The sequence below is a fragment of the Cryptotermes secundus genome, unplaced genomic scaffold, assembly GCF_002891405.2.
Source record: "Cryptotermes secundus unplaced genomic scaffold, Csec_1.0 scaffold96, whole genome shotgun sequence".
Lineage (NCBI taxonomy): Eukaryota > Metazoa > Arthropoda > Insecta > Blattodea > Kalotermitidae > Cryptotermes > Cryptotermes secundus.
The window spans coordinates 538,020-561,751 of NW_019730584.1; the positions used below are offsets into that span (position 1 = coordinate 538,020).

The following is a 23,732-nucleotide window of genomic DNA, read 5'->3' on the forward strand; positions in this document are numbered from 1 at the left end:
TCTAGTTTGGGACAAAGCGTAGTGTTACGGGTGCTTACAGATGTTTCTGAGGAAAATTCTGCCTCCATCTTCTGGTTATATATCAAGTCCGTTTAATGCAATCTAAGTTCTTACAGTCATGAAGCTCTGCATTCTCACATAATTAGAATATCTGAATCGGATCACACACATTTGATACGAAGCAGTGACCGTCACAGGAAAGCAATCCCCGCCAACAGCCTACCGCGCCCACTCCCACAGTCTCTGTTGCATCTGCACGGATACGTCATGCGAGGAGACGCCAGGTGTGATGTGACGCCCAGTAGCGTGCTCTGCTGCTGCTATATTCCCATATCTCGCAACTTCAAAGCAAAGACACAATAAATCTAGTAACCCCAATGCATATACAATCAAAGTGGAACTCTCTATTCGCCCTAGTTTCGGCACGCGGCAATTAAGTAGGACACTTACGTGTTTTTAGATAGAACTTAAAAAATAATGAAACAAAATTTAAATTCCGTATGATAACTTAAGCCGGTCACGATAGCCGAGCGGTCTGAGGCATGAACTGTCTTCGCTCGCTGGGAAGCAGGGATCATAGGTTCGAATCCCACACAAGGCATGGACGTCTATTATGTGTCTGTGTTTGTGTTGTCCTGCGTATAGGTAGCGGCCATGTGACGAGCTGATCCCCGTCCGAGGAGTCCTTGCGTCTGTAAAATGATCAGAGGGAGAGGAACGAACCCCGACACGGCAAATGTGCGAGGAGGAACGGATGAAGTAAGTAGCTCTGATAGCTCAAGTGAGTAGGGGCTAAATTCTCACCGTCTTTCAGGTTAATTCAGAGTGGATGAAGCGACAACTGAACAGGTTTTCTTTAAGTTCATTCGGTTCTTCTCTTTTCCTCGCCATACGCCTCGCCTTGCTCCCTCGGTCTTCGTTTTGGCTGCTAATAGACTAAACAAGTTAGTTCGTAAAATTCGAGGTATTCACGGCTGTAACTATGAAGAACGCCGACTTTTGGATGTGACGCAGTGTATATCTTGTGTAAACCGATGTTTCGGAGGAACGTATTGCCTCCATCTTCAGGGCGAACAATCAGTGAGCGAGGAACCACCTCCTCACGCTGGTTCCTCGCTCGCGGATTTTTCTATCCCGAAGATGGAGGCGATACGTTTCTCCGAAAAGTCGGTTTACACTAGACCTAGATGGTGCCACATCCCAGAACACGGAATTTTTCAAGCAGTTAGTTGTCTCTAGCGAGATATGAAATCCTCTTGCTGTATCACGGATCGTGTCCTCTCCTCCACTTCAGAATTAAATTTAAATAATAAAACCCCTTAAAAGTTGGACCACAGGACCGGTTCGTCACAAGATGTCTGCCAAGGCAGGACAACACAGTCGAGACGTGGACATGCAGTAACAGCAGCAGTTCTTAAAGACGCTGTGAGTAACTCGGACTGTACAGCGTGGGTGACTGCATGACAGCGGATATGTATCGAACCTGATGCAGAAGGAAGCGGTTCTTGTCTGATTTAAGCTATTATCCTTGTATTGCCTAGAAGGAGCAAGGAAACCCACAAAATTCCTCTCTGAATAATATGACTCGGCCGAATGTAAACCGGACATTTCTAGAGATGGACAGGGTATGTAGCACGAAGAGGTAGAAGAGAAATGCATGTAGTATATTGATGGGAAAGCCAGAAGGAAAGAGACCATTAGAAAGAGTAAGAAGCATGGTGTGGGTAATATTAAAATAGATCTTAGAGAGATAGTATGGGGTGGTATGGACTAAATCTGGCTCAGGATAGAAACCAATGGATGGCTCTTGTGTACACGGTAATGAACCTTAGGGTTCCAGAAAATGTTGGGAAGTTCTTGAGTAGCTGTACAACTGGCGGCTTCTCAAGAAGGGCTCAGCTGCGTGGAGTCAGTTTACCATCTCCAGTGTACAAGTAATTGGCTGGGCAGCTTGAGCCGATTCGCACGGTAAGAGCGATTAGAAACCGGCAGCTGTATAAGACCGTAAGCACTTGAGATAGCTTGACTCTGTGTTCAATCAATTGTTAAGTTCGTGCATACAATAAGTGAGATTATACGCGGGCGAGCCCTCAGGCGGTAGAACTGGTGCCTCCTGACGTCAAGGCGAGCTGACCTGTAACGCCTAATTACGCTTCGCGTTTGCGCTGTCTAGCAAACTCACTGTACTTAAGACAGTACGTCAAAAATACGATCCCTCATGGGAGCAGATGTTCATTAACAAATCGCATAACCAATTCGCTTACTAGTTCCGTAGAACAGAGTCGTTTTTGAGGAAATACAGTGGGCAATGCCTCGCCTTTTATGGAACCCGAAAGTTCATTAAGTGTTCGCAAGGCCGTGCCGCTGACTGCTATCCTAAGCTAACGTTAACCAGTCCACACACTCAGACATTGTTTATTTCATATCCATTTGTCTTGCGATATACGGGGGTTCGCGGTAGCGTAGTTGGCTGAGGCGCTATGCTACAAGCCGGAAGGTCGCGTGTTCGAATCCCGATGTGGTGGATTTTTTTCAATTTACCTAATCCTTCCAGCCGCAGTATGGCCCTGGGTTCGACTCAGCCTCTAACAAAAATGAGTATCAGGGATCTTCCTGGGGGTAAAGGGAGACCGGCGCGTAGGGCTGACAACCTCACCGCCATCTGTGAGCTGATTGTCTAGAAAATGTGGGAACCTCCACCTCTCACAACCCTATGGGCCTTCACGGTCTGTTACACGGATAGCTTTACCTTACCTTGCGAATTACGATTGTATGCTTTTCAACTGTTTTCTTTCTTCGGGTTTTCCAACCGATATTTCGTATACACTTTCTGTCTCTCTCATGCTACATGACCTGCCAAGCTCTTACTACTTTCGTGTTTGGGGAACAGATTCTTTGAATCTCAGCTGTGAACCTTGGGGCACCCGATTTCTCCAAGCGAGTGATAGAATAAGTCACGACAGCCTAACTAGAAATTCCTTCCTACCCATCATTCATGATAATCTATTGGTCCTTTTCGACATTGCATGAGCTCTTTAGTTGAAAGGTCGTGATTGAAGAATATAAGAACTGTTTACCGTACAATTCTCTTCCTACGATATTTGTATCCAAATTGGGTCGTCTGAGGGCTTCGCTGTAAATCGTTCTGCCGCTCAGGCGGAAGACCTGGAAGCATGAAGATGCATAGTTCGCTGCAAGCTCTGTGACGACGACGCCGTAGTTTCTGTTTCGGAATCTTAAGGGAGCTTTCTGTCGTTTAACCCAAGAATCCATATAAGACCGAGGCCCTGTGTAACATTCCGTGACGAATCTTTCTGTTTCTGCTGTGAGAAGTTGTTAGCCTAATGTTCAACCCCCAAGCTGGACGACTACCCCTTGTCGAGTGTCTGCTACTGCTTATTAAATACATCCGCAGTTATCGTCCGTATCCGGAGAGGATATCCTGCATCCACGAGCTGTGCCGTGGCGATAGGGGCTCGCTTAACGCGATATGAGCAACTGACGACTTCCCAAGGACCCACCTCTACGGAGTTAGTTAGTTAGTTAGTTAGTTAGTTAGAGATCTTTCGATGTGTGTGAAGTGGATTTAATGTCGTGTCCATTATAATAATATATTTCATAAGAGAGAAACATGTCTAACTCCAGTCAGAACGAAGCTCCTGTTGGCAGCTTTCTCTGTTTGATACATGGAAGGAAGTGGGGACTGTTTTCCAGGTCCCTCAGAAATTATGAGAAATCTCCACGTATGTGGATATCATCATAACGTGTTACTCAAAGGACTTCTGACTTAATGCGAGGTCATGAAAATGGAAATATAATACGGAGAATAAATATAAACTTCTAAAAACTTTGAGATATTTTGTCTGTTCTGTAAATATAACAGTGAGAGGGACGGCATACAGTTCGCTGCATATCCGCGTCTGCTGCCTGAACGTCGCTGAGTTCAGTCACAAGTTTCAGTAAGGCGCAAGAGCCGTGTTTCTTTACGGAATTTTCAGAGTTCTGTTAGGCAGAAGATCATATTAATTTTTACGTTTTCGATAATATTCATGGAGTATGTTATGAATGGCTAAACATGTAGCGCTTATTTTATTTATTATTTATTTTATTTGTTATGTTCTATATATTTTTTGCTAGACGTTCGAAAATAAATCCAACTTCTTAGGTAATTTGAAATAATAACGTTATTGGAATGAGAACAAACTTCCATTTGCTAAGGAAAAGTAATTTCGTCTCGTTGAGTTATGCATGTACTATGATAACAAAAATAAAAATAAAATTATGAAAAAATGCATTGATTTAGCTCAGAATTTAATATAAAAATTCTTATTCGGATGAATTTTTTTTTTTTACCGACAAGGATTATCTTCTGGGTTTTATCGCCGTGTAATCTGGCGAAAGTTCAGCGACGTTTCGTCAAGCAGAAATTTCCACTTGTTTCTTGTTCTTTGCTTGGATTTCTCTCCAGTTCTGAAGATGGAGGCAGAAAGTTCCTCCAAAACGCGAGCCTCTATCCGATTTAGAAGGCTTTAAACCCCAGAAGAGCGCATTGTTAATGGCAGGAGAAACAAAACTCACGCGAAATTTGCAGGTGTAGAACGATAGGTTTCAACTCACGTTAGAGACGACACCGTCGAGTGGAGGTCCCGGTTCGACACCCAGCCCGGACATTGCGTATCCACACAGAAACTCTTCGTGTGTGTTTTTTTTTTTTCTTTTTTGCTTCTTGGGGTGGGGTGAGGCTGAGTCCATTTGTTACGTCGGCTACTAGCTGGCCTACTGTACCAGCCCCGGGTGATAGGTGTTGATGAATGTTGAGCAGTTGGTGGAAAAAGAATTGGCAGGGAAAACCGAAATGCTCGGAGAAAACTTGCCGCAAAGCCACTTTCTCCACCACAAACCCAACATGACCTGCCCTACTATTGTGCAGAATCAGACTATAATACAAAGGTGAAGTTGTCCCTGCGCTTAACTAATTAAGCATTACGCCATGAAGGCGTATGCGGGAGTGAATGTATAGATCCAAATTGTCTTGACCTCGGCACTAGCTGGAGGTGAGTGGTCAGCTTCACACCCCGGCCGCTTTATTACACTCTACTAAAAACAGCGTCGTTAAACAACCCACCCCTCCATAATTTTATCTATAATTCTTATCACCACCAATGCATAGTCCCACCGGTTCTTCAAAACAATTTGAGGTCAAGGCGGCCGGCACCTAAGGTCAAGTTCAGGCCGCGCCATACTTCAGGCAGTTAGTCGCCGGTCTCTCTGTGGGAGTGTGACAACACTATTTCGAAAATAAGCACTGGGGAACCATCCTGTACTGACCCTGTACGTCTACAGGGCCAACAATTCTCTAATTCGTCTCCAGGAAAACCTAAAATCTCATATTCAACTCTCATTTTCATGTAATTGAAATGTGACTATGTTAACATCTATAGAATAAAGTAAATATATGTCGAACTTACTTGTTAACTATTCATGTTCAGATGACAGCAAGTTCGTTGTATTGGCATTTACACGTGGTAGAACAGTGTCACGTCGTCACGTGTCTACGCACAGCCACTACACAGCAGGACGCACTGACTGAGGACTAGCAGACATCAACAGCGCACCCTAACTTCCGAAGTCCCTAAACAACTTTGAGTGACGCAGGGGAATAGAACAGGTCGCCAGCGTCTGCACGCCCTCCCTCGCCGTGTAGACTTAGCACGCCACGCCACAACTGACCAACGCCCCCTCCCCCCCACCCCATTTTATTGGACTTGAAACTGCAAGGCGAACAACGAAACAGGAACAACTGGCTCTCTCTGCGTCCGAGCGATTTCAGGACCAAAGTGCAGAGAAAACGCGTGCCATGTATTTGGCCCTCTTGAAGACGGGGGTACTGAAACTTACAGATAAACAAAATAACAAGACAACTACTTCATGAAGCAAAGTTCTTGAGAGTTTAATAGTTTCTCGGCTCATAAACAAATTCCCAGAATTTTATTCAACCCGACAATTCATTTCTCTTTTCATAAGCACGTGACTACTGCTACACTAAACTGGGAACTACTGTATTACTTAACGAATTTGCGATCCTCCATGTTAAATGCACAACTCGCAACATCTGCGAGGCGACTGGTAGATTTACATCTGAACATTTCCTTTAATACCGGAAAATATTTTATGTTAACTGGTTTTTGGACCACTCTGTAGATTGAAGCACATGGAAGACACGTGATTGCAGATGAAGAGTAACTCCTTGATGGAGCAGGCTTCATGTAAGAGGCCGTATTACTGAGGTAATCAGATCAAGGCGTATGAGGTGGCTGAGATTTGTCTGTCATATGAAACAAAAATGCTGATCGCAGTGGCTCGAACACTGGGATCGGGGTTTCGAATCCCACTCGAGGCATGGATGTCTCTGTGTCTGTGCTGTTCTGTGTGTAGGCAGAGACCTTGCGACGGTCCTACCGACTGTGTGTAGGATTAAGGAACTAAAAAGCGGCCAGGGCCCAACAAAGAGCTGTAAAGCCATAGAGAGAGATGAAGCAAGAATTACAATATTGTAATTCAATTATGTGGTGGATAAAATGAAATTTTGAAAGAAACGTGGTGACTGAGGAAAAGCTTGATGACGTCGGTGCTCAATTAGAAACAAGCCAGAAGAGTCTGACAAAATCCTCGCGCGGATGACAACTGGGTCCATGTCTCTTCATGAAAGAGATTCCGAAACCTACGTGAGATTGACTCAGTCAACTGAGTACCTCATTCGGGGGCCTCAAATAACTGGCGTGTAAGTCCGGAGGCATTGCTTGAACTTGATGAAACTGATTCAGGATTCTGTAAACTCAATGGTGAACTAAGCCTAGGGGCTTCTAGAATATGTGTAAGGTAAGATTAAGGTATCCCTGTAACAGGCCATGGAGGACCACAGAATTGTGAGACGTCGAGGCTCCCACATTTTCTGGAAAATCGGTCAGCCTTGCGCGCTAGCCGCCCTTCACCCCCAGGAAGATTCCTGGTACTCGTTTCTATTAGAGGCTGAGTCGAGCCCAGAGCCATAGTGCGGCTGGAAGTATTAGGTAACGTAAAAGTTAAAGTTGTCCCTGTGTTTAACCAATTTAGCACTACGCCATGAAGGCGTATGGGGGAGTGGCTGGATATATCCATATTATCTTGACCTCGGCACTTGTTGGAGGTAAGTGGTCAGCTTCACGCCCCTGTCCAATTACCCCCGAGGAAAGAGCGCCCGGTACCCATTGGATAGGAGGTTGCATGGACCCCAGAACCGGTGTGGACGACGTGGAAAGGAGAAAATTGTTTAAAATTATTTATGACACACAACAGGATGCACACTATTAAGATTCTTGACTCTACCCTGACTCGAACTCCGACCCCTGAATCCTCCATCCCGTAGCCAGTCGCTATACAGACTGAGCTACCCCGGCACCTGGAAGTATTAGGTAAATTGGAAAAATCCAATGACCTCATCGGGAATCGAACGTGTGATGTTCCAGCTTGTAGCATAGTTCCTCAACCAACTACGCTAACGCGAGTCCTTCTAGAATATGTGTACTGACAATTATAAGGAATCTGATACCTGAATTTTCTACCTTGAAAATAAATGCAGCGGGTTATTCTGAAACGTCGGTGCTGCTGTAGCGGACTGCACAGTAGCAATCCCAGAAGACCTCAGTCTTGATGCTTAGCACCGTAAGAACCTCTACGTTGAGGCTGCTGAATTCAGCCCAAGCCCCTGTCTGTCTCGGAACTACGAGTACAACTTCACAACTGTGTGCATCCCTGCACGACAGAAGCGAACAATGTGGGGGGGGAGGTTAGAGAAGGGTGCACGTTGGTTGTCGGGGAAAAACAAGGGCAGGTGATGGAGCATTATACTATGGGCAAAATTATTACTCACAAAGAACTCACACCTTCCCACATTTTGCGCCTATAATATTCAGCGTGAAATAAGGTAAAATCATCTCTGTAAACAATTAATTAAGCGCCACGCCATTAAGACGTATGGGGAACTGGAGGTGTAACTCAATCATTCTTGACCTCGGCACTACACACAGGTGAGTCTTCAGCTTCACATCCTGGCCACTTTACCGCCAGGGGAAAAGCTTCCGTTACCTATAGGATAGGAGACTGGTTCGACCCCAGAGCCGGTCCTGGACACTGTGAAGAAGATAGGGAATTCCCCTACCGGGAATCGAAACCCGGCCGTCCAGTCCACAGCCCGTCGCTATATCGACTGAGCTAGCGCGATTCCTTTCGTTATGCAAGTCGTCTCAAAAACTTTCCGGGGCCTGCAAGGATAAATATTCATTAATTTACCCCGCGGCATGACTTTCGCTTTCCTTCCGTCTTCCCCTCGGTATTGATTCGGTGCGTGAGGCACGCATGTTGAAAGAGACTGGTAGTGCGTAGCTCGAGTCTGTCTTCAAGTCTTTAACGCTGTAACATCCCCCCCTCCGCCATTGCTCATGCTCCTGTACTTATGAGAGTGCTTGCAGTGTCTGTGCCGTCAGAAAGCAAGTGTAACTTCGCAATTGTATGGAGTGGATTGCGTTTCCTCCACTGGTCAGTGAGAACATTTTGAACTATGGACCATCCAAGTGAAATGAGGGTCTGTTCCTATTAGGTCTATTTAAGCACCTGATTCCTTGTTTGCATCACAGTATAACAAATATCGCCGGTCACGGTAGCCCAGCGGTCTAAGGAATGCACTGTCTTCGCTCGCTCGGAAGCCGGGATCGTGGGTTCCAATCCCACTCAGGGAATGAATGTTTATATACAGGTAGAGGTCTTGCGACGAGCTGATCACCCGCCCAACGAGTCCTACCGTATGTCTAAAATCTAGTAAACCGAAGTGAAACGGAGAGTTTCATGGAGCTAGGTCAAGGCCAAAATGAGGGCTGTAGTGCCAATGAAAAAAAAAATAACCAATATCACGAGCAGAGGCAATCTTTTATTTTCCAGGGGCCGCTAATTTGTTTTCTACGAAGAAAACTCATTCTAGTCCGCTCTCACAAGTTGATCTCTAAGACCATGTGTGGATAAGTTCACATATGCAGATTGCGACATTCTGAGTTATGACACCGCGTAGTCTGGTAAATAGTTACGGAAGTTTCGGAGGTACCTTCTATCTCCATCTTCAAGGTAGAAGTTGAAAATAAAGGCACGTTCTTCCAGACTTGGTAACATATATTAGACTACACGGTGTCACGATGTCATGATTCAAAAGACCATATTACACCCTCGGATAGGAGAGGTAAAGAGGATGGACGTTAATTTAAGAAGTTTCGGTAGCAGCCACCACCCTGCCGTAATTACCTTCAGAAGCGGGGGATGAATATGACTGATTACAAAACGGCGGTAGTTAAATGCATTCACTATATACACGCTAATACTCGTACATGGGGAGACGGCACAGCGCAGTAGGTATAGCGACTGGCTAAGGGCTGGACGACCGAGGGGTCAGAGTTCGAGTCCCAGTAAAGCAAAGAATTTTCTTTTCCTCACGTGGTCCAGACCGGCTCTGGGGCCCATCGCCCTCCTATCCAAACGGTACTGGGGCTCTTTCCCGGGGAATAAAGCGGCCGGGGCGTGAAGTTGACCACTCACCTCCAGCTAGTGCCGAGGTCAAGAAAATGTGGATCTATACATCCACTCCCCATACGCCTTCATGGCGCAGTGCTTAATTAATTAAGCACAGGGACAACTTTACTTTTGCCTGGTCACTACATTACTCTAGTCCTAGGGGATCGGAAGGCTGACACGGCATTGCACTTCCTGAGCTACAGTTTCTGACTCAACTTACTCTGGATGCTAATGAAGGCGATGGTAGAGAACAGAAGTTCTCGAAAGTCCGTGGCTCTCGACTGGGCTGGTCTTCTGGCGACTCTTAACTACGTAACTGTGGAGGGCTATACGGCATAGACTCCCGTGTCAACTGCTGTCAGATATTTTTATCAATCCTCCCTGTGTCTACCGACCCCGAGGTGTTGCTACACGTATAATTTTGTTTGGATGAGAAACGTCGTCCCTGACATTAAGGGAGGAACATAGACTGAGGGTGTTTGAGAACAGGGTGCTGAGGAGAATATTTGGACCGAAGAGAGATGAAGTGACAGGAGGTTGGAGAAAACTGCATAATGAGGAGCTTCATAACTTGTACTCTTCTCCAAGTATAATTAGAATGATCAAGTCAAGGAGAATGAGATGGGCAGGGCATGTAGCAAGCCTGGGGTAGAAGAGGAATGTATATAGCGTTTTGGTGGAAAAGCCAGAATAAAATATACGACTAAGAAGACCTAGAATTAGGTGAGAGGATAATATTAATATGGATCTTAAAGAAATAGAGTGGGTAGCATGGACTCTGTTCGTCTGGCTTAGGATAGGAACCAGTGGAGGTCTTTTGTGAACACGGTAATGAACCATCGGATTCCATAAAACGTCGAGAAATTCTTGAGTAGATGAGGGAATAGCGATTTCTCAAGAAAGACTCAGTTGCATGTAGTTAGTTTGTTTGTTTGTTTGTTTGTTTGTTAGCTAGTTAATTAGCTAATTAGTCAGCTACTTAGCGGTAGTGTTCTATCCTTTTACTTGAAAAGTATCAGGTTAAAATTTTTGTTTCATTAAAATATACAAAACCATGGCGTTATGTTTCCCCCCCCCCCCGCTCGTCGAAATGCAGCGGTTGACAGCTCTGCAGACTAGGTATCCCGTTTTATACATAATATTAGCCCGGAAATCAGCTGTTCCCACAGCTTTTCGTTAATTTCTGCCCCCTCTCCATGCAAATCTTTGGACATCACTTATTAATAAGTGTACGTTCCAGTCACTTCCCTTCCGAGTTCTTTGCACTTCTAGGATCTAAAGTGCTCGCAGCCATGGTTACGAAGTTTCTGTCTTCTGGGATATAACACAGCGCAGTCCGTTGAAACTAAGCCTGGTTGAAACATCAGCTGATTTCAATGGACTAACGGTGTTATATTCCAGAAGAGAGAACTTGTATGTATTTGTAATTCGTCATCCACAATAAATTTGGTGCTGTTTAACCCATGTAACCTAATTCAGTAGCCACAGTCAAATCGCTTAAACCTCAGTGTTCCCAAGCGAATGCTGGGATAGCAGGCACGCCCTTAAGCAGTCCAAGACCGCCACCTTCCTAATCCTTACTTAACACAATTCATGATTGGCTGTCCATTTTATTCGGTGCTGTAAGTCCCTGTAACTCTTTCAGTTAAGATCGATCTAAGAACCAGTCAATACAGTAAGGTAAAGCTAAATTTGACCCGGAGTTTAATTAAGCGTTGCTCAGTGAAGAAATATGGGCGATGGAGTTACAAGTATGTTTAGCCTCTGCACTGAATGAGAGGTGAGTGGACAGCTTCACGTTCCACTGCTCTACAGCGACTTTGCCCCTTGCACCCACTGGATGCGAGACTTGAGAACCATCGTGGGCTAGGGAACAAATGTAGGCAGACTGGCCTGGCTCACTGGTTCGTTGGTTATTGGGCTATCTCACTGGTTGGTTGGTTATTGGGCTGTCTCACTGGTTGGTTGGTTATTGGGCTGTCTCACTGGTTAGTTGGTTATTGGGCTGTCTCACTGGTTGGTTGGTTATTGGGCTGTCTCACTGGTTGGTTAGTTGGTTGACTGGTCTGTCTCACTGGTTGCTTGTTTGGTTGGCTGGCTGGATTGTCTTGATTGTTTGGATGGTTGACTGGGGTGTCCTCCTTGTTGGTTGGTTGGCTGGCTGGGTGGCTGTTTGGTTGGTTGGTTGGTTAAGTAGACAATTTGAATATTTGCTCCCTTGGTTAGAAGCCTGGCGAGTCAGTGGGCTCATATTTCAATAAAGAGGGGGATACCGTTTCGCAAGATTGCGTGAGCGGTTGGGGGCACATATTTCAGACTTCCGAGTACTCGCAGCTGTCTTTTCCGCTCTTTTCCATACTCACGAATCCAGAGCGTCTTATTTGCGTGTGGGGGCAGGGTTTATCTACTTCGTCTACTCTTAAAGTAATCTCTAACCCAGATCTATTTTGACACGAATGCAATCAACAATGTAACAACGAAATTATTCTTCATCATATGAAATACGACTTGCGCTGTTATAAAGTAGATCTAATTTCTGGGTAGAATCTAGAGGAGTTCCTGAACTGCTCGCTCTAATAAACCGGACGTTCCGCAGTTATTTAACCCATTCATTTCATGCCTTAAAGGAAAGGCGTTAGCCCTCAACTACAAAACCAGCCGGTTATGCTGTTATTGTGATAACTGTAGGATGCAGAGCTTCGTATGTTAAAGCAGCTAGCACATAGATACCCACTGAGTTTGAAAGGTAGACTAAAAGTTGTATTTGACGGTAAAATATGATGTACCTGAACTAAATTACGAAGGAATGAAGGTATAGCTCCATGCACGGCCGCGCCATAGCTCAAGCGGTTAGTCGCTGGCTTTCCACCGCGGTGGCCCGGGTTCGACCGGGTTTGGTCAAGTGGGATTTGTGGTGAGCAAAGTGGCGCTGGGGCGGGTTTTCTCCGAGTACTTCGGTTTCCCCTGACAATCTTCATTCCACCAAATTCTCCGTCATTATAAACATCAGGGGCAGGCTACAATAGGCCAATCAGTGGCCGCCGTGCCGAGTGGACTCAGTTGGACTCCACCCCCCACTAAGCGAATTAGAAAAATAGCTCCATGCATTCTTGATCTTGACAACACATAGAGATAAGAGGGCAGTTTCAAACTCCGGCAGCTTTACTTCCGGGGAAAGGACCTCCAGTGTCAATTGGATTGGAAGCTGGGATGAACCTCAGAGAGGGACAGGATGCAGTGGTGAAGAGAGGCTCTTTATTCCTGTTGATAATCGAAAACATTCTCTGGTCGTTCAGTCCATAACGTAGTCTCTCCAGTGACTGAGCTACACTGGCTACTTGTACACGACGATGCATGTATAATGCAGTTATGTTGATATGACTCGGTCCCCAGACCCTCGTTTACGAAAATAGTTTGCACCACGCGAATGTGAGGTTAGCGCGAAGGCGGGAGACCCATCCTGCTACACGTTTGTGGCGCAGAATTTGTCCTGCATCCAGGATTGTTCTGGTTGCNATTACACGTAACTGAGTACATCATAATGTTTGTGGCGCAGAATTTGTCCTGCATCCAGGATTGTTCTGGTTGCCTGATAGCGCACGCGAGTTCGTTGCACCGCGTCCAGATGGCGGGCGCATGCACGGAACATGGTTGTTAGTACGTAATCCCACTATCATTGATATAAATGAGGCATTGTTCTCAGTAGGTTAGCATTTCACGGAACACGAGAACTCGGTGAAATTTTCATGAAATGAACTGTGGGCAGAAAACTGCGAAATGCTATGTGAGAATTCGTTAACTTTGCTTAGTTCTTCTGTGCTTTAGGCAGTAGTTAGTCTTCTTATTTTACAAAAAAAAGTGTGTCACATTCCCACTGGGAAGACCGAGGCGTAGGTGGGTGGACAATATTACAATGGATCTTAGAGAGATAGGATGGTATGGTATGGATTGGATTGAGCTGGCTCAGGATAGGGTCCAGTGGAGGGCTCTTGTTAACAAGATAATGACCCTTTGGGTTCCATAAAATGTTGGGAAATTCCTGAGTAGGTGCAAGAATTGGCGGCTCCTCCAGAAGGGCTCAGCTCCATGAGTAAGTGTGTCACATTCAGTCATGTAAAAGACAGGAGAGATTCTGCCTCATTGTATTACTTCTAAAGTACCTAAAACAGCAAACAAAAATTTTCCTGCAGGCTATTTTAATAACATGTTCCTCGATTTCTTATACTGGATTTTGTTTTCATGCTTTATACAAAATATACCGACGCTGCCCCCATTTTCAGGTTAGAGGAGAAACTTCTGTTCTATCCTGAAGATAAAGGCAGTAAGTTCCTCCGAAACGTCAATAAACTTCTACCAGACTAAATGGCGTCACATCCCAGAATACACTTTTAGATAGGCCTATAGCCCGCTACTGTACAGAAGGGAATTGCTTACAAATAACACGAAAATCATTCTCTGCTTCGATGAATATTGCACACAGAATTTGTTAATGCAATGACAAGCCCCGTATTGTTGATACGAAATTTGAGTCAGGAACTGAACCAGTGTCTTCAGAGTATGAACCCACGTTCGGTTGCACACAATTCATTTCGGCCCCTAACCGCGTGTGAAGACCAGTGACGCAATCGTTACATTGACCCTGCCTGGTGTCCCTAACCTCAATGCAGTCCTGAAACACGTGACATGGGAACAGCAGCAAACCATCTGCACTCAAGAGAAGTCTGAATACTCATTTTATTTGGTAAATCAAAACAATTCAGAAACTGAGTTTGAGTTTATACCTGATCCATGGTGTCCGAAGAATTGTGTAAGACGGAAAGGACTTCCTTGTTTGATGATTTCGGGCCAACTGTTCTCTTTCATTATGACATTCTTCCCTTAAGGGCAGTAGAGGTAATAATAAACAGCATTTTCGAGGCTGTGAGGAAGATGTGCCATCCTGATCAGAATATGGGGAAGATACTCGAGTGTTCTATGCAGACTGTACTGAAACCTCACCCACGACCACAGACTGATGAGGACGTGAATCTCTTCCATTTCAGATTTAGATAATATTGTAAGAGGGTTGATCAACGCGTTGCCAGGCAACAACTCTGTAAACACTGACCAACACGCAATAACAGATGATCTTCTGAGGATATGTCCTTTTCGGGTTTCGGAGGAGACGTGTTGTCTTCATGCTCAGAAGGGGATGTCTCTGTTTCTGTTTCAGGATTAGAAAACAATCTCTTTTCAGACTCCGTGGAGGAAGTATCTTTTTTCATTCCTGAATTAGAAAATAAATCTTCCGAGGAAAAGCCCTTTGTAGGATCCGAAGGGAGCGAGTGTGTGTCGCAGTTATAGAGCGCGTTCAGCTTGGCTAGGTCCATCGGACTGACCCGCACGCGCTGACCAATAGCGAAGAAAGCTTTGCTGTCTCTCGGCACAATCGTGGCACTCAGGCGGTCCTTGGAGAAGGCGACAGCGCGGTAATGCATCACGCTGTTGTAGTCGTAAGGCAGCCACTCGTGTGGCTCGTAATGAGAGCGTGCCCGGAAGTTGAATTCACGTCCTTGAACGAAAACAAAAATATTAGGTAAGTACAAAATTATCATAAGATCTAAAATCTTGTGACGATGGTATTAATATAATTATCGTGTTTCTGGACTGGGTGGAGTGGGGTAGATGCACATCATTAAGTACCAGAACGTCATCTGTAAGGTGGGGGTAGCTCCCTTGCTTCGTGGTGTCCCCCGAACAGATGTAGCAGACGGAGTTGGGTGAAAGGCAAGTGTCCGGCGCCCTCAAACGGGACCCTCTGCCTAAGGGAAGGAAAACCCTACAGAAAAACAGAGGGTAGGGGGCTCTTCAGGCGTGGTGAAGCCAACCAAGTAAGGGATAAGAAATCATTGGTCGTTCTAAGTTAAAAGGGTTGGGTAAAGGCTAACAGCATCTCCCAGAAATCCAAGGGGGGTAAGGTTAAACTTAAAAGGACCATATAGCCAAAAAGAAGAACTGCTTCGGGACTTTGTCCATCGTCCTGTTTCTATTTAAAACACAAAGTTTCGGAGACTGGAGTCTGTCTCCGTCTTCAGGTGGAACCGACTCAGCAAACTGGACCACTGAGGTCTAAGTGCAAGGGCCGAGAAGGCCTACCCCTTCATACATACATACATACATACATACATACAACTAATAGCTTCTCAGGAGGGTCTCTGCTAGTAATTAATTAGGACCGAAGAGGGAAGAACACTCGAGAGATCTAGGTGTAAATTGGATTATAATATTAAAACGGATTTAATAGAAATTGAATATAAAATTATAGATCAAATTGATGCAGCGCAAGATAATGAGGTCCAATGACGGGACGTTGTGAACACGATTATAACCTTTCGGGTTCTATACAGTACGGGGAATTCCTTGATCATCTGAGATGCTATTAGCAAAGAGTGTGTTCCATGGGCCGGGACAGTTCAGTCGGGGATACTGGCTGAATGACCGGGGTTCAATTCCCAGCAGGGGCAAGAGTTTTTTTTTACTCCGCATACCGACTCTGGGGTCCACTAAGTCTTCTCTCCTGAGTACCAGAGGCTTTTTCGTCCGGCGACAAGCGGCCGGGCCGTCAAGCTGATCACTCACCTCCATCTATAGTGTCAAGGTCAAAAATGATGGAGCTATACCTGCTCTCCCCTGCAAGTCTTCAATTTCATAGCCTTACCTACGTTCCATGGAATTAGACATTGGAATCTATTGAATGCTCACAAGTCTTACTTTGCCTGCTACTCTCTTAAGTAAAGTCAATACGAACCAGGTACAATGTTGTTCCACAAGATGCTGATGAAGGCGTCGCGATCAGGTCGAGTATGTTCGTGCCAGAAGCCTAGGGCGTGCAGTAACTCGTGCTGAATAGTGCCTGTCCTCAGGCAACCAGGAGAGCTCAAGTACAGGTCCATCCCCCGGCCTGTCGGATGGTAGCCAACCTGAGACGCACAGCTGAGAATGAATGAAGTTCGTAACCTTCTGTAGTAACACTTTTATATGCATCTGAAGTTAACTGACTGCTAACTTGCTGCTCGTTCTTGTAAGTTCAGATCGTACCGAGCAGGAAACACATTACGTCTCCTCTACAAAGATCGATTGGTTAATGTTGTTAGGGAAACAACCGTTGTTATTTGTAACAACCGTGTGAAAGACGCAAATACAGTCTGCGGGCAGAAGGAAGAGTTTTAGTATGTTAAAGCAGGTGGTACATGTATCGACCACTGGACGTTAAAGGGTTAAACTGGCCAACAGTAAGAAAGCTGGCAACTGTATTCGCAAAAGCGTTACCTCAGTGAGTCTGTTCACTCTTCTGTGAGTTTTTACGGCGCTTTCAGCACTACTAACTATAGCGTCAGAGGGTCGGGTGACAAAGAATGAGGAGGAAAGGATTTGGAAGGAGGCGGTAGTGGAATAATTGAGGTACTACTCCGACATTTGCCTGGAAGGCTTGAGATAAACAACAAGAATTTTCAGCTAGGATAGGCGGTGCCCGGCTGAGAATCGAACCGAGACATCTCATGTTGTTGGGCAAAGCTGAGCTCAAAGGGAAGTGCAGTTAAACCTGATGATTAAAGTCTGAGTTGCAGGCAGTGTCGCTAAATAAACTACAAATGAACAAAGACACATTCCTGAAGACAGACAATTTCAAAGCCACCACCGTTTGAACCTACAATTTCTTGCAACTTAAATTTGTTATCTCCAAAACTAGAGGTGCCTGGGTTCTTTCCGTTCCAAGCAGGTTTAAATTTAACACACGTATATCCTGTTTATGCACGCGGTAGCGTAGTTGGTTGAGGTACTATACTACAAGCCGGAAGGTCGCGGGTTCGATTCCCGATGAGGTCTTCGTATTATTCAATTGACCTAATCCTTCCAGCCGCACTATGGCCCTGGGGTCTACTCAGCCTCTCATAGAAATGAGTACCAGGAATGTTCCTGGAAGTAAAGGGTGGCCGGCGCGTAAGGCTGACTGACAACCTCACCGCCGTCTGTGAGCCGATTTTGTACAAAATGTGGGAGCCTCTACGTCTCACAACCCTATGGGCCTCCAAGGCCTGTTACAGGGACGGCTTTACCTTTTTACCTAACACCTTATTTATACGATGACTGGCTATGGGCTGAACGACCGAGAGGACGGAGTTCGAATTCCGGTACGGTCAAGAATTTTCTCTTCTCCACGTCGTCCAGACCTGCTCTGGGGTCCACCCAACCTCCTATTCAATGGATACCGGGGGATCTCTCCTCGGAGGTAAAGTGGCCGGGGCTTGAAGCTGAACACTCACCTCCTGATAGTGCCGAGGTCAAGAAAATGTGGATCTATACATCCACTCCCCCATACGCCTTCATGACGTAGTGCTTAATTAGTTAAGCACAGGGACAACTTTACCTTTACTTTATTTATACGCAGAGAAAAATGTTAAATATTCATACATAGGTACATCATGCAACTGCGACCGAAAGCAGTGGTGTGTGTACATTACATTGCCACAAGCAATACAGTTTTTAAGCTATGTTCTCTTTCTAAACTTTCATCCACTTTCACGTACCCACGATTTGTGTTTCGGAACAGAATGTAGGTAGGCTCAGTGGTCCTGCGTACGAATCTCACGCACGTCTCTCGCTGTAAGTCGGAAATTGCCCTCTCGATGATGGCCTTATGCTCATCATGAAACTCGTCACTGTACTCGTAGTACAAGATGCCGCCTGGCCACGTCCTCAGAGCCATGCCGCCCGCTATCTGCTTCTGCATCTGAAAGCAAAAACTTGTAAGATCAATATCGCTGAATATCGATTAATATTTTCTGATTAATTCTCCGCTTATTTAGTGGCGCTATTTGACTACATTGGTTCTGGAACGTTGAACGGTTAAATGATTATGAAGGCTGTGGAAGGAAGTAATTGCCTTTTGGAACTTTTTGCTTAAAGTAGGACCCATAAAGCATGAACTGTTTTTGCTTGCTCGAACACTGTGATCGTGGGTTCGAATCCCACTCGAGGGATGGATATCTGTATGCGTTCATTCTATGTTCGTGTTGTTCTGTGTGTAGGTAGGGGTCTTGCGACGGGCTGATCCCCCGTCCAAGGAGTCCTACCGTCTGTGTAAAGGATGAAGAAACTTAAAGGCAGCTGAAGTTCAACAGAAGTACTGTAGACAGATAGACAGCGTAAATTGTACGTTCACATTTACTATTCAAACGTGCCTAGAAGCGAAAATACGAAACCAAAGTAAAGGTAAAGTTGTCTCAGTACTTATTTAATAAATCACATGTACACCATGAAGACGTATGGAGGTGTGGAGGTGAAGCTTCACCATTCTTGACCTCGGTACTAGATTGATGTGAGTGGTTAGCTTCACGCCTCGGACTCTTTACCACCAGGAAAAGATCCTTTGATACCCATGGAATAGGACGCTGGGTGGACCCCAGGGCAAGTCGGGACACTGTAGATAAGAAAACAAAATCCCTTACCCTTGCAGGGAATCGAACCCCGGCCGTCCAGCCCGTAGCGCGTTGTTATTAAATTATGTTTTTAATTCGCACAGTGGGGGGGTGGAGTCCAGCTTGGCCCACTCGGCACGACGGCCACTGATTGGCCTAATGTACTTACCCCGGGTGATTACGACGATGTAGAATTTTGTGGAATGAAGATTGGCAGGAGAAATCGGAGTACTAGGAGAAAATCTGCCCCAGCGCCACTTTGTCTACCACAAATCCCACTTGACCAGACCCGGGCTCGAACCCGGGCCGCCGCGGTGGGAAGCCAGAGACTAACTGCTCGAGCTATGGCGCGGCCTTAGCCCGTCGCTAGACGGACTAAGCTATTCCGGCTCTAATGCGAAACAAATATTTGTGATTTTCGACGGATAAATATTTTGATCTATGTGTATTGGCATTTTTTCGGTTAACAGTCTGTATTATGAAAATGAATGAAATCAATAAGAACAACCTGTAATTTACGACATGTAACAAGCACTCCATGCACGAGGCAGCAAGTATGTAGGTAATACACTTCTTAGGCCTTCTGAAATATGGCATGGATGATTAAAGCAGCAAGGTAAGGTAAAGTTGTCGCTGTGCTCAAGCTGCCATGAAAGCGTACGGGGGAGTGGATGTACAGATCGACATTCTCTTGACTTCGGCACTGGTTGGAGAAGCAGTTACAAGCATTAAATTCGTTACTGTTATTTAAGACTTCAGCATGACCACAAAGTTCTACACAGAATAATCTGCTTATAGTTGGTAAACAAGTAAAAATTATACTCAAACCTCACAAGAAAAGGCTTCCCACTTTCAAAATTGACAACTATTATTTCAATGAAGAATTTCTCAAAATGTATAACAAATCGCTGGAGATGTGTAAAAGCAACATCCTGTATTCGATTTCATCTTTAAATCTGGAACACGCATTGATCTCGAAAACATGGTACCGAAAATCTTTGCTGAACTGACAACAAGCACATTATGTGACATACGCTCACCCGAAGGGACGGATAAACACTTTCGTGATTGCGAATGGATCTACTGCATGAATCTACTTCGGGTCTACAGCAGAGGACCTAATAAGGGGGCAGGACAGAACTCACAATTTCACTCTTCGCCAAATATTATATGGCTGGTCAGATGGAGGAAGATGACACAACCGGGACGTAATAAGCGAAGAAAGATAACAAATGCATACACAATTTTAATTTGAAAAATTGTAGGGCAGTCACTTGGGCGTTAAGCGGGAAAATACTTTTTCAAACATATCTTAGAGGCATATGATGTAAAGAAGTAGACTGGATTCACATCGCTCAGTATACAGACCATTATCGGTCTCTTGTGAATAAAGTAATGAGCCGTTGGTTTGTATAAAACGTGGAAAATTCCTTGACAAGACGAGTGCCTATATGTCTTCACAATTTTTTTCTATTTCTTTGCATTGGTGCTCATGCACTTGGATTTGCACCCTACGTTTGTAGCACAAATTTCTACCTCCTTTTCTATCCTACTTCCAATCACCTGCGTGATCTATCACAGTTTTTATTGTATATTACCTTATTACCTCCCACCGACTTAGCCTGGTCTCAGGTGATTAAATAGCTGTGTGAATCTGACATAGGTTGTCCAGTGACTGAGGTCAGCTCTTCCTAAGGGACCCAACTGAGTAGGTGTCTCCAGCCCCCTCACTTGAGAACGGAAACAGATCTCATTTTCGAAACGTCGTGTTTTCTAATTTCTAGAACATCAGAAGATGAAAAAAGTCCAAAAATCCAGTAATTCTGAGTGTCTGTAGCTTCGCAACGGCTCTGCTGCATACAGGTTTACATTTTGTTACGACTAAGGCTCAGGTCTATGAGGTCAGAATGAGACCGAAGCTATTCCTGGCACACATGCGTCTCATCAACTGACTCCATGGAGCCCTTCTTCAGAAGCTACTAGTTGTGCAGCTACTTAAGAATTTCCCAACATTTTAGAGAACCCAGATTTTCATCACCGTGTTTGTAAGAGCCCTCCACTAATTCCTATCCTGAGCCAGATGAATCCAGTCCCATCCTATCTCTCTAAGATCCATCTTAATATCATACTCTCACCTACGTCTATGTCTTGCTAGTGGTCTCTTTCCTTTTGCTTTCCAACCAGACCGATACCCTTTGTGACATTTCGTAACAAAATTATTTTCTACGGTGAGTTGTTAGACCCATGCCCAACCCCCAAATTGGAGGACCACCCCTTGTCGGCTGTCCGCGACTGCTTATTGAAGAATGTAGCTGTATAGCTGTTACTATGCTTTCGCGAGAAAGAACATGTGTTGCTTGTTAACGGCCGGTAAATACGTCAACGATACCCGGCCTATCGCTAGGCAATTGCTCGGTAAAGGGGTTCCCGTGGCAACGGTCGAGGTGTTGTTCGACTGTAACACTAAAAGCGGGGTTTTCTACGAGGGGCGTTCAAGTTCTAAAGTCTCCGATTTTTTTTCTCAGGACTGGGAGCAGATAGACACATGCGGTTTAGTTTAAAATACGTGTGCACTCTTTGTGAATGTGTGACAGAGATGGAAGCACTGTAGGGCACACAGAACTCTAGTGGTGACGGCGAGTGTGAGGAGTGTTTTTGATACTTAAAATGGCGACGTTTTCGTTACAAGAACAGCGAGTAATCATTCGTTTTCTCCACTTGCGTGGCGCGACACCCATTGAAATCCATCGCCAGTTGAGTGAGACATGTGGTGATGGTGTCATGAATGTGAAAAATGTACGTTCGTGGGCGCGACAGTTCAAAGAAGGCCGAACGTCGTGTGACAACGAACCAAAACAATCTCGGCCTTGCACCAGCCGGTCTGACAACATGGTCGAGCGAGTTGAGAAAGTTGTTTTGGAGGATCGCCGATTGAGTGTGGAAAACATCGCCCCCAAAGTTGGCATTTCCGTGGGATCTGTGCACACAATCCTGCATGAAGACCTGCGAATGCGGAAAGTGTCCTCCAGGTGGGTGCCACGAATTCTGGCGGACAACCACAAGGCTGCGCATGGCAATTTGCCAGGCGAGGTTGACACGTGATGAAGGCATGAATGGGACTTTGTTTTCATCAATTGTGACAATGGATGAGACATGGATGCCGTTTTTCAATCCTGAAACAAAGCGCGATTTTCCAGTGGTCAAAACAGACTCCTACAGAAGCGTTCATAGCGGCCACGGAATCAAGGTGTCGACGTTGTGAAAAATGTGTATGGCTGCAGGGAGATTAAGTTGAAAAGTGATAGAAGTTTCAAATTGTTTGTATGATTATTGTGTGAGAAAAAAAATCGGAGACCTTAGAACTTGAACGCACAACGTATGTGGTTCAAGCCGAGTTCCCGGAGTCAGAGTTGACAGCAGTTCAGCTGAGTGAAGTGACGAGAAGCAGTTGGTTGGTGAGTGAGAGTTCAGTTGTCAGCTGAAAGCCAGCCTGTGAAGACAGGAGGTTTGTATGAAACGGTCGCCAGCGTGGGACCCAGTTAGTTGTCAGCTGACAAAACATTCTGCACGGACGGCTGTGACAAGAGGACCTGGGCGCGGGAAGCTGAAGAATCTCCCTCGGTAGAATCCGTTGCCAGGAAACGGCTAGTGGAAACTGTAACAGACTGAGGACACCAGTCTGTGTGTCAGTGATCTGCGCAGTGTAGTTCCGAGTGGTGTATACAAGTGGTCAATAAATCCATTCACCAATCCAAACCCCGTCTATAGTCACACAACCCTAAATACGACATATGTTGGCAGCGGCCATCCATATCTGGAGACGGTCTTCTCCATCCACAACTTGAGGACAAGGGACCAACTTTACATGGAGAAGTGCCCCTTTTCGATAATCGAAAGGAGCTTCCTCCCGTCTGAAGTTATGTATATAATTATATATGAGCACGGATACTTCTCTGAACAAAGGCTTGAGACATGCCATTTGTAACTGTTTCTGCCTAACATGTATGTTAAATCTACTCTGTATATTTCTCTCAATAAGACGTCCTTCTACGCTTAGGTTTTCCAAAAATCCTCTTCTAATGAAGCATTCGAATCAAGATTTCGTACGCATTTCTCATTTCACTACCCTTAAGAAAAATACTTACTAATCTGAACTGCTGCTCCGGTCTCAATATGATATCTCCTTCAAAGAAATTTCCTTCTTCAATATCTACTACTCCAGCTGGGGTTTTGTGAACCATGTTCTGGGATGGACGCACAGATGTCAAGTAGGAGCTTCTCGATGGGCTGTATGCCCTCTTTCCTGACAAGTCATTCTCTTGAGGCACCACTGAAATGTTCTGTGCGTTTAAACATGGAAGTTGAGGAATTACACTCGTTTCGAGAACATTCAGGTAACCAAAAGTAACCAAAAAGAAATAATGACCAAACATTCTCCTCCCTGGTATGAAACTTCTCTTGCAGATGGAACCTTAAAAACTGGACACAACAGTCTGATGCAGTCTGCCAGACATATCAGATTGGAATGAAAGGTGACATAAACACGAGTCTATAGTCAAGAATGTCTAATGCTTAACTATTCTTACATAACCTAACATTAACAGGAAGACTACAAATGAACTGTTTACATTTCCGTTCTGAATAAATTAGAACTAGTCATCACAATATGTTGATGAACAC

At 45.1% G+C, this 23,732-nt stretch overlaps 2 protein-coding genes across 2 annotated transcripts in view; both read right to left on the reverse strand.

Moving 5' to 3' along the window:
• The window catches only part of LOC111866352 (cadherin-86C), a 69,342-nt gene extending 63,670 nt beyond the window's left edge, over positions 1-5,672 (reverse strand). The window contains exon 1 of the mRNA XM_023855216.2: positions 5,469-5,672. The gene's annotated coding sequence lies outside the window, so the exon portion shown is untranslated. The remainder of the gene's footprint in view (positions 1-5,468) is intronic.
• An 8,639-nt stretch (positions 5,673-14,311) lies between these two features.
• Positions 14,312-23,556, reverse strand: LOC111866353 (zinc metalloproteinase nas-4-like). Its single transcript, XM_023855217.2, has 4 exons — positions 23,198-23,556; positions 18,162-18,364; positions 16,382-16,566; positions 14,312-15,145 (listed from the first exon to the last, which is right to left on the reverse strand). Exons 1-4 carry the CDS (start codon positions 23,483-23,485, stop codon positions 14,664-14,666), a joined length of 1,158 nt encoding a protein of 385 aa, XP_023710985.1. The 5' UTR covers positions 23,486-23,556; the 3' UTR covers positions 14,312-14,663.
• Positions 23,557-23,732: the final 176 nt, after the last annotated feature.

Bases quoted from the DNA above. Each gene is read 5' to 3' on its own strand.
- LOC111866353 (XM_023855217.2), bottom strand. From the start codon at position 23,485: ATGTTTGGTCATTATTTCTTTTTGGTTACTTTTGGTTACCTGAATGTT. The intron at 16,567-18,161 runs GTACGTGAAAGT...ATTCATTCTCAG, and splicing joins TTCCGAAACACAAATCGTGG to CTGTGCGTCTCAGGTTGGCT. The intron at 15,146-16,381 runs GTTCGTATTGAC...TTTTCGTTCAAG, and splicing joins GTGGAACAACATTGTACCTG to GACGTGAATTCAACTTCCGG.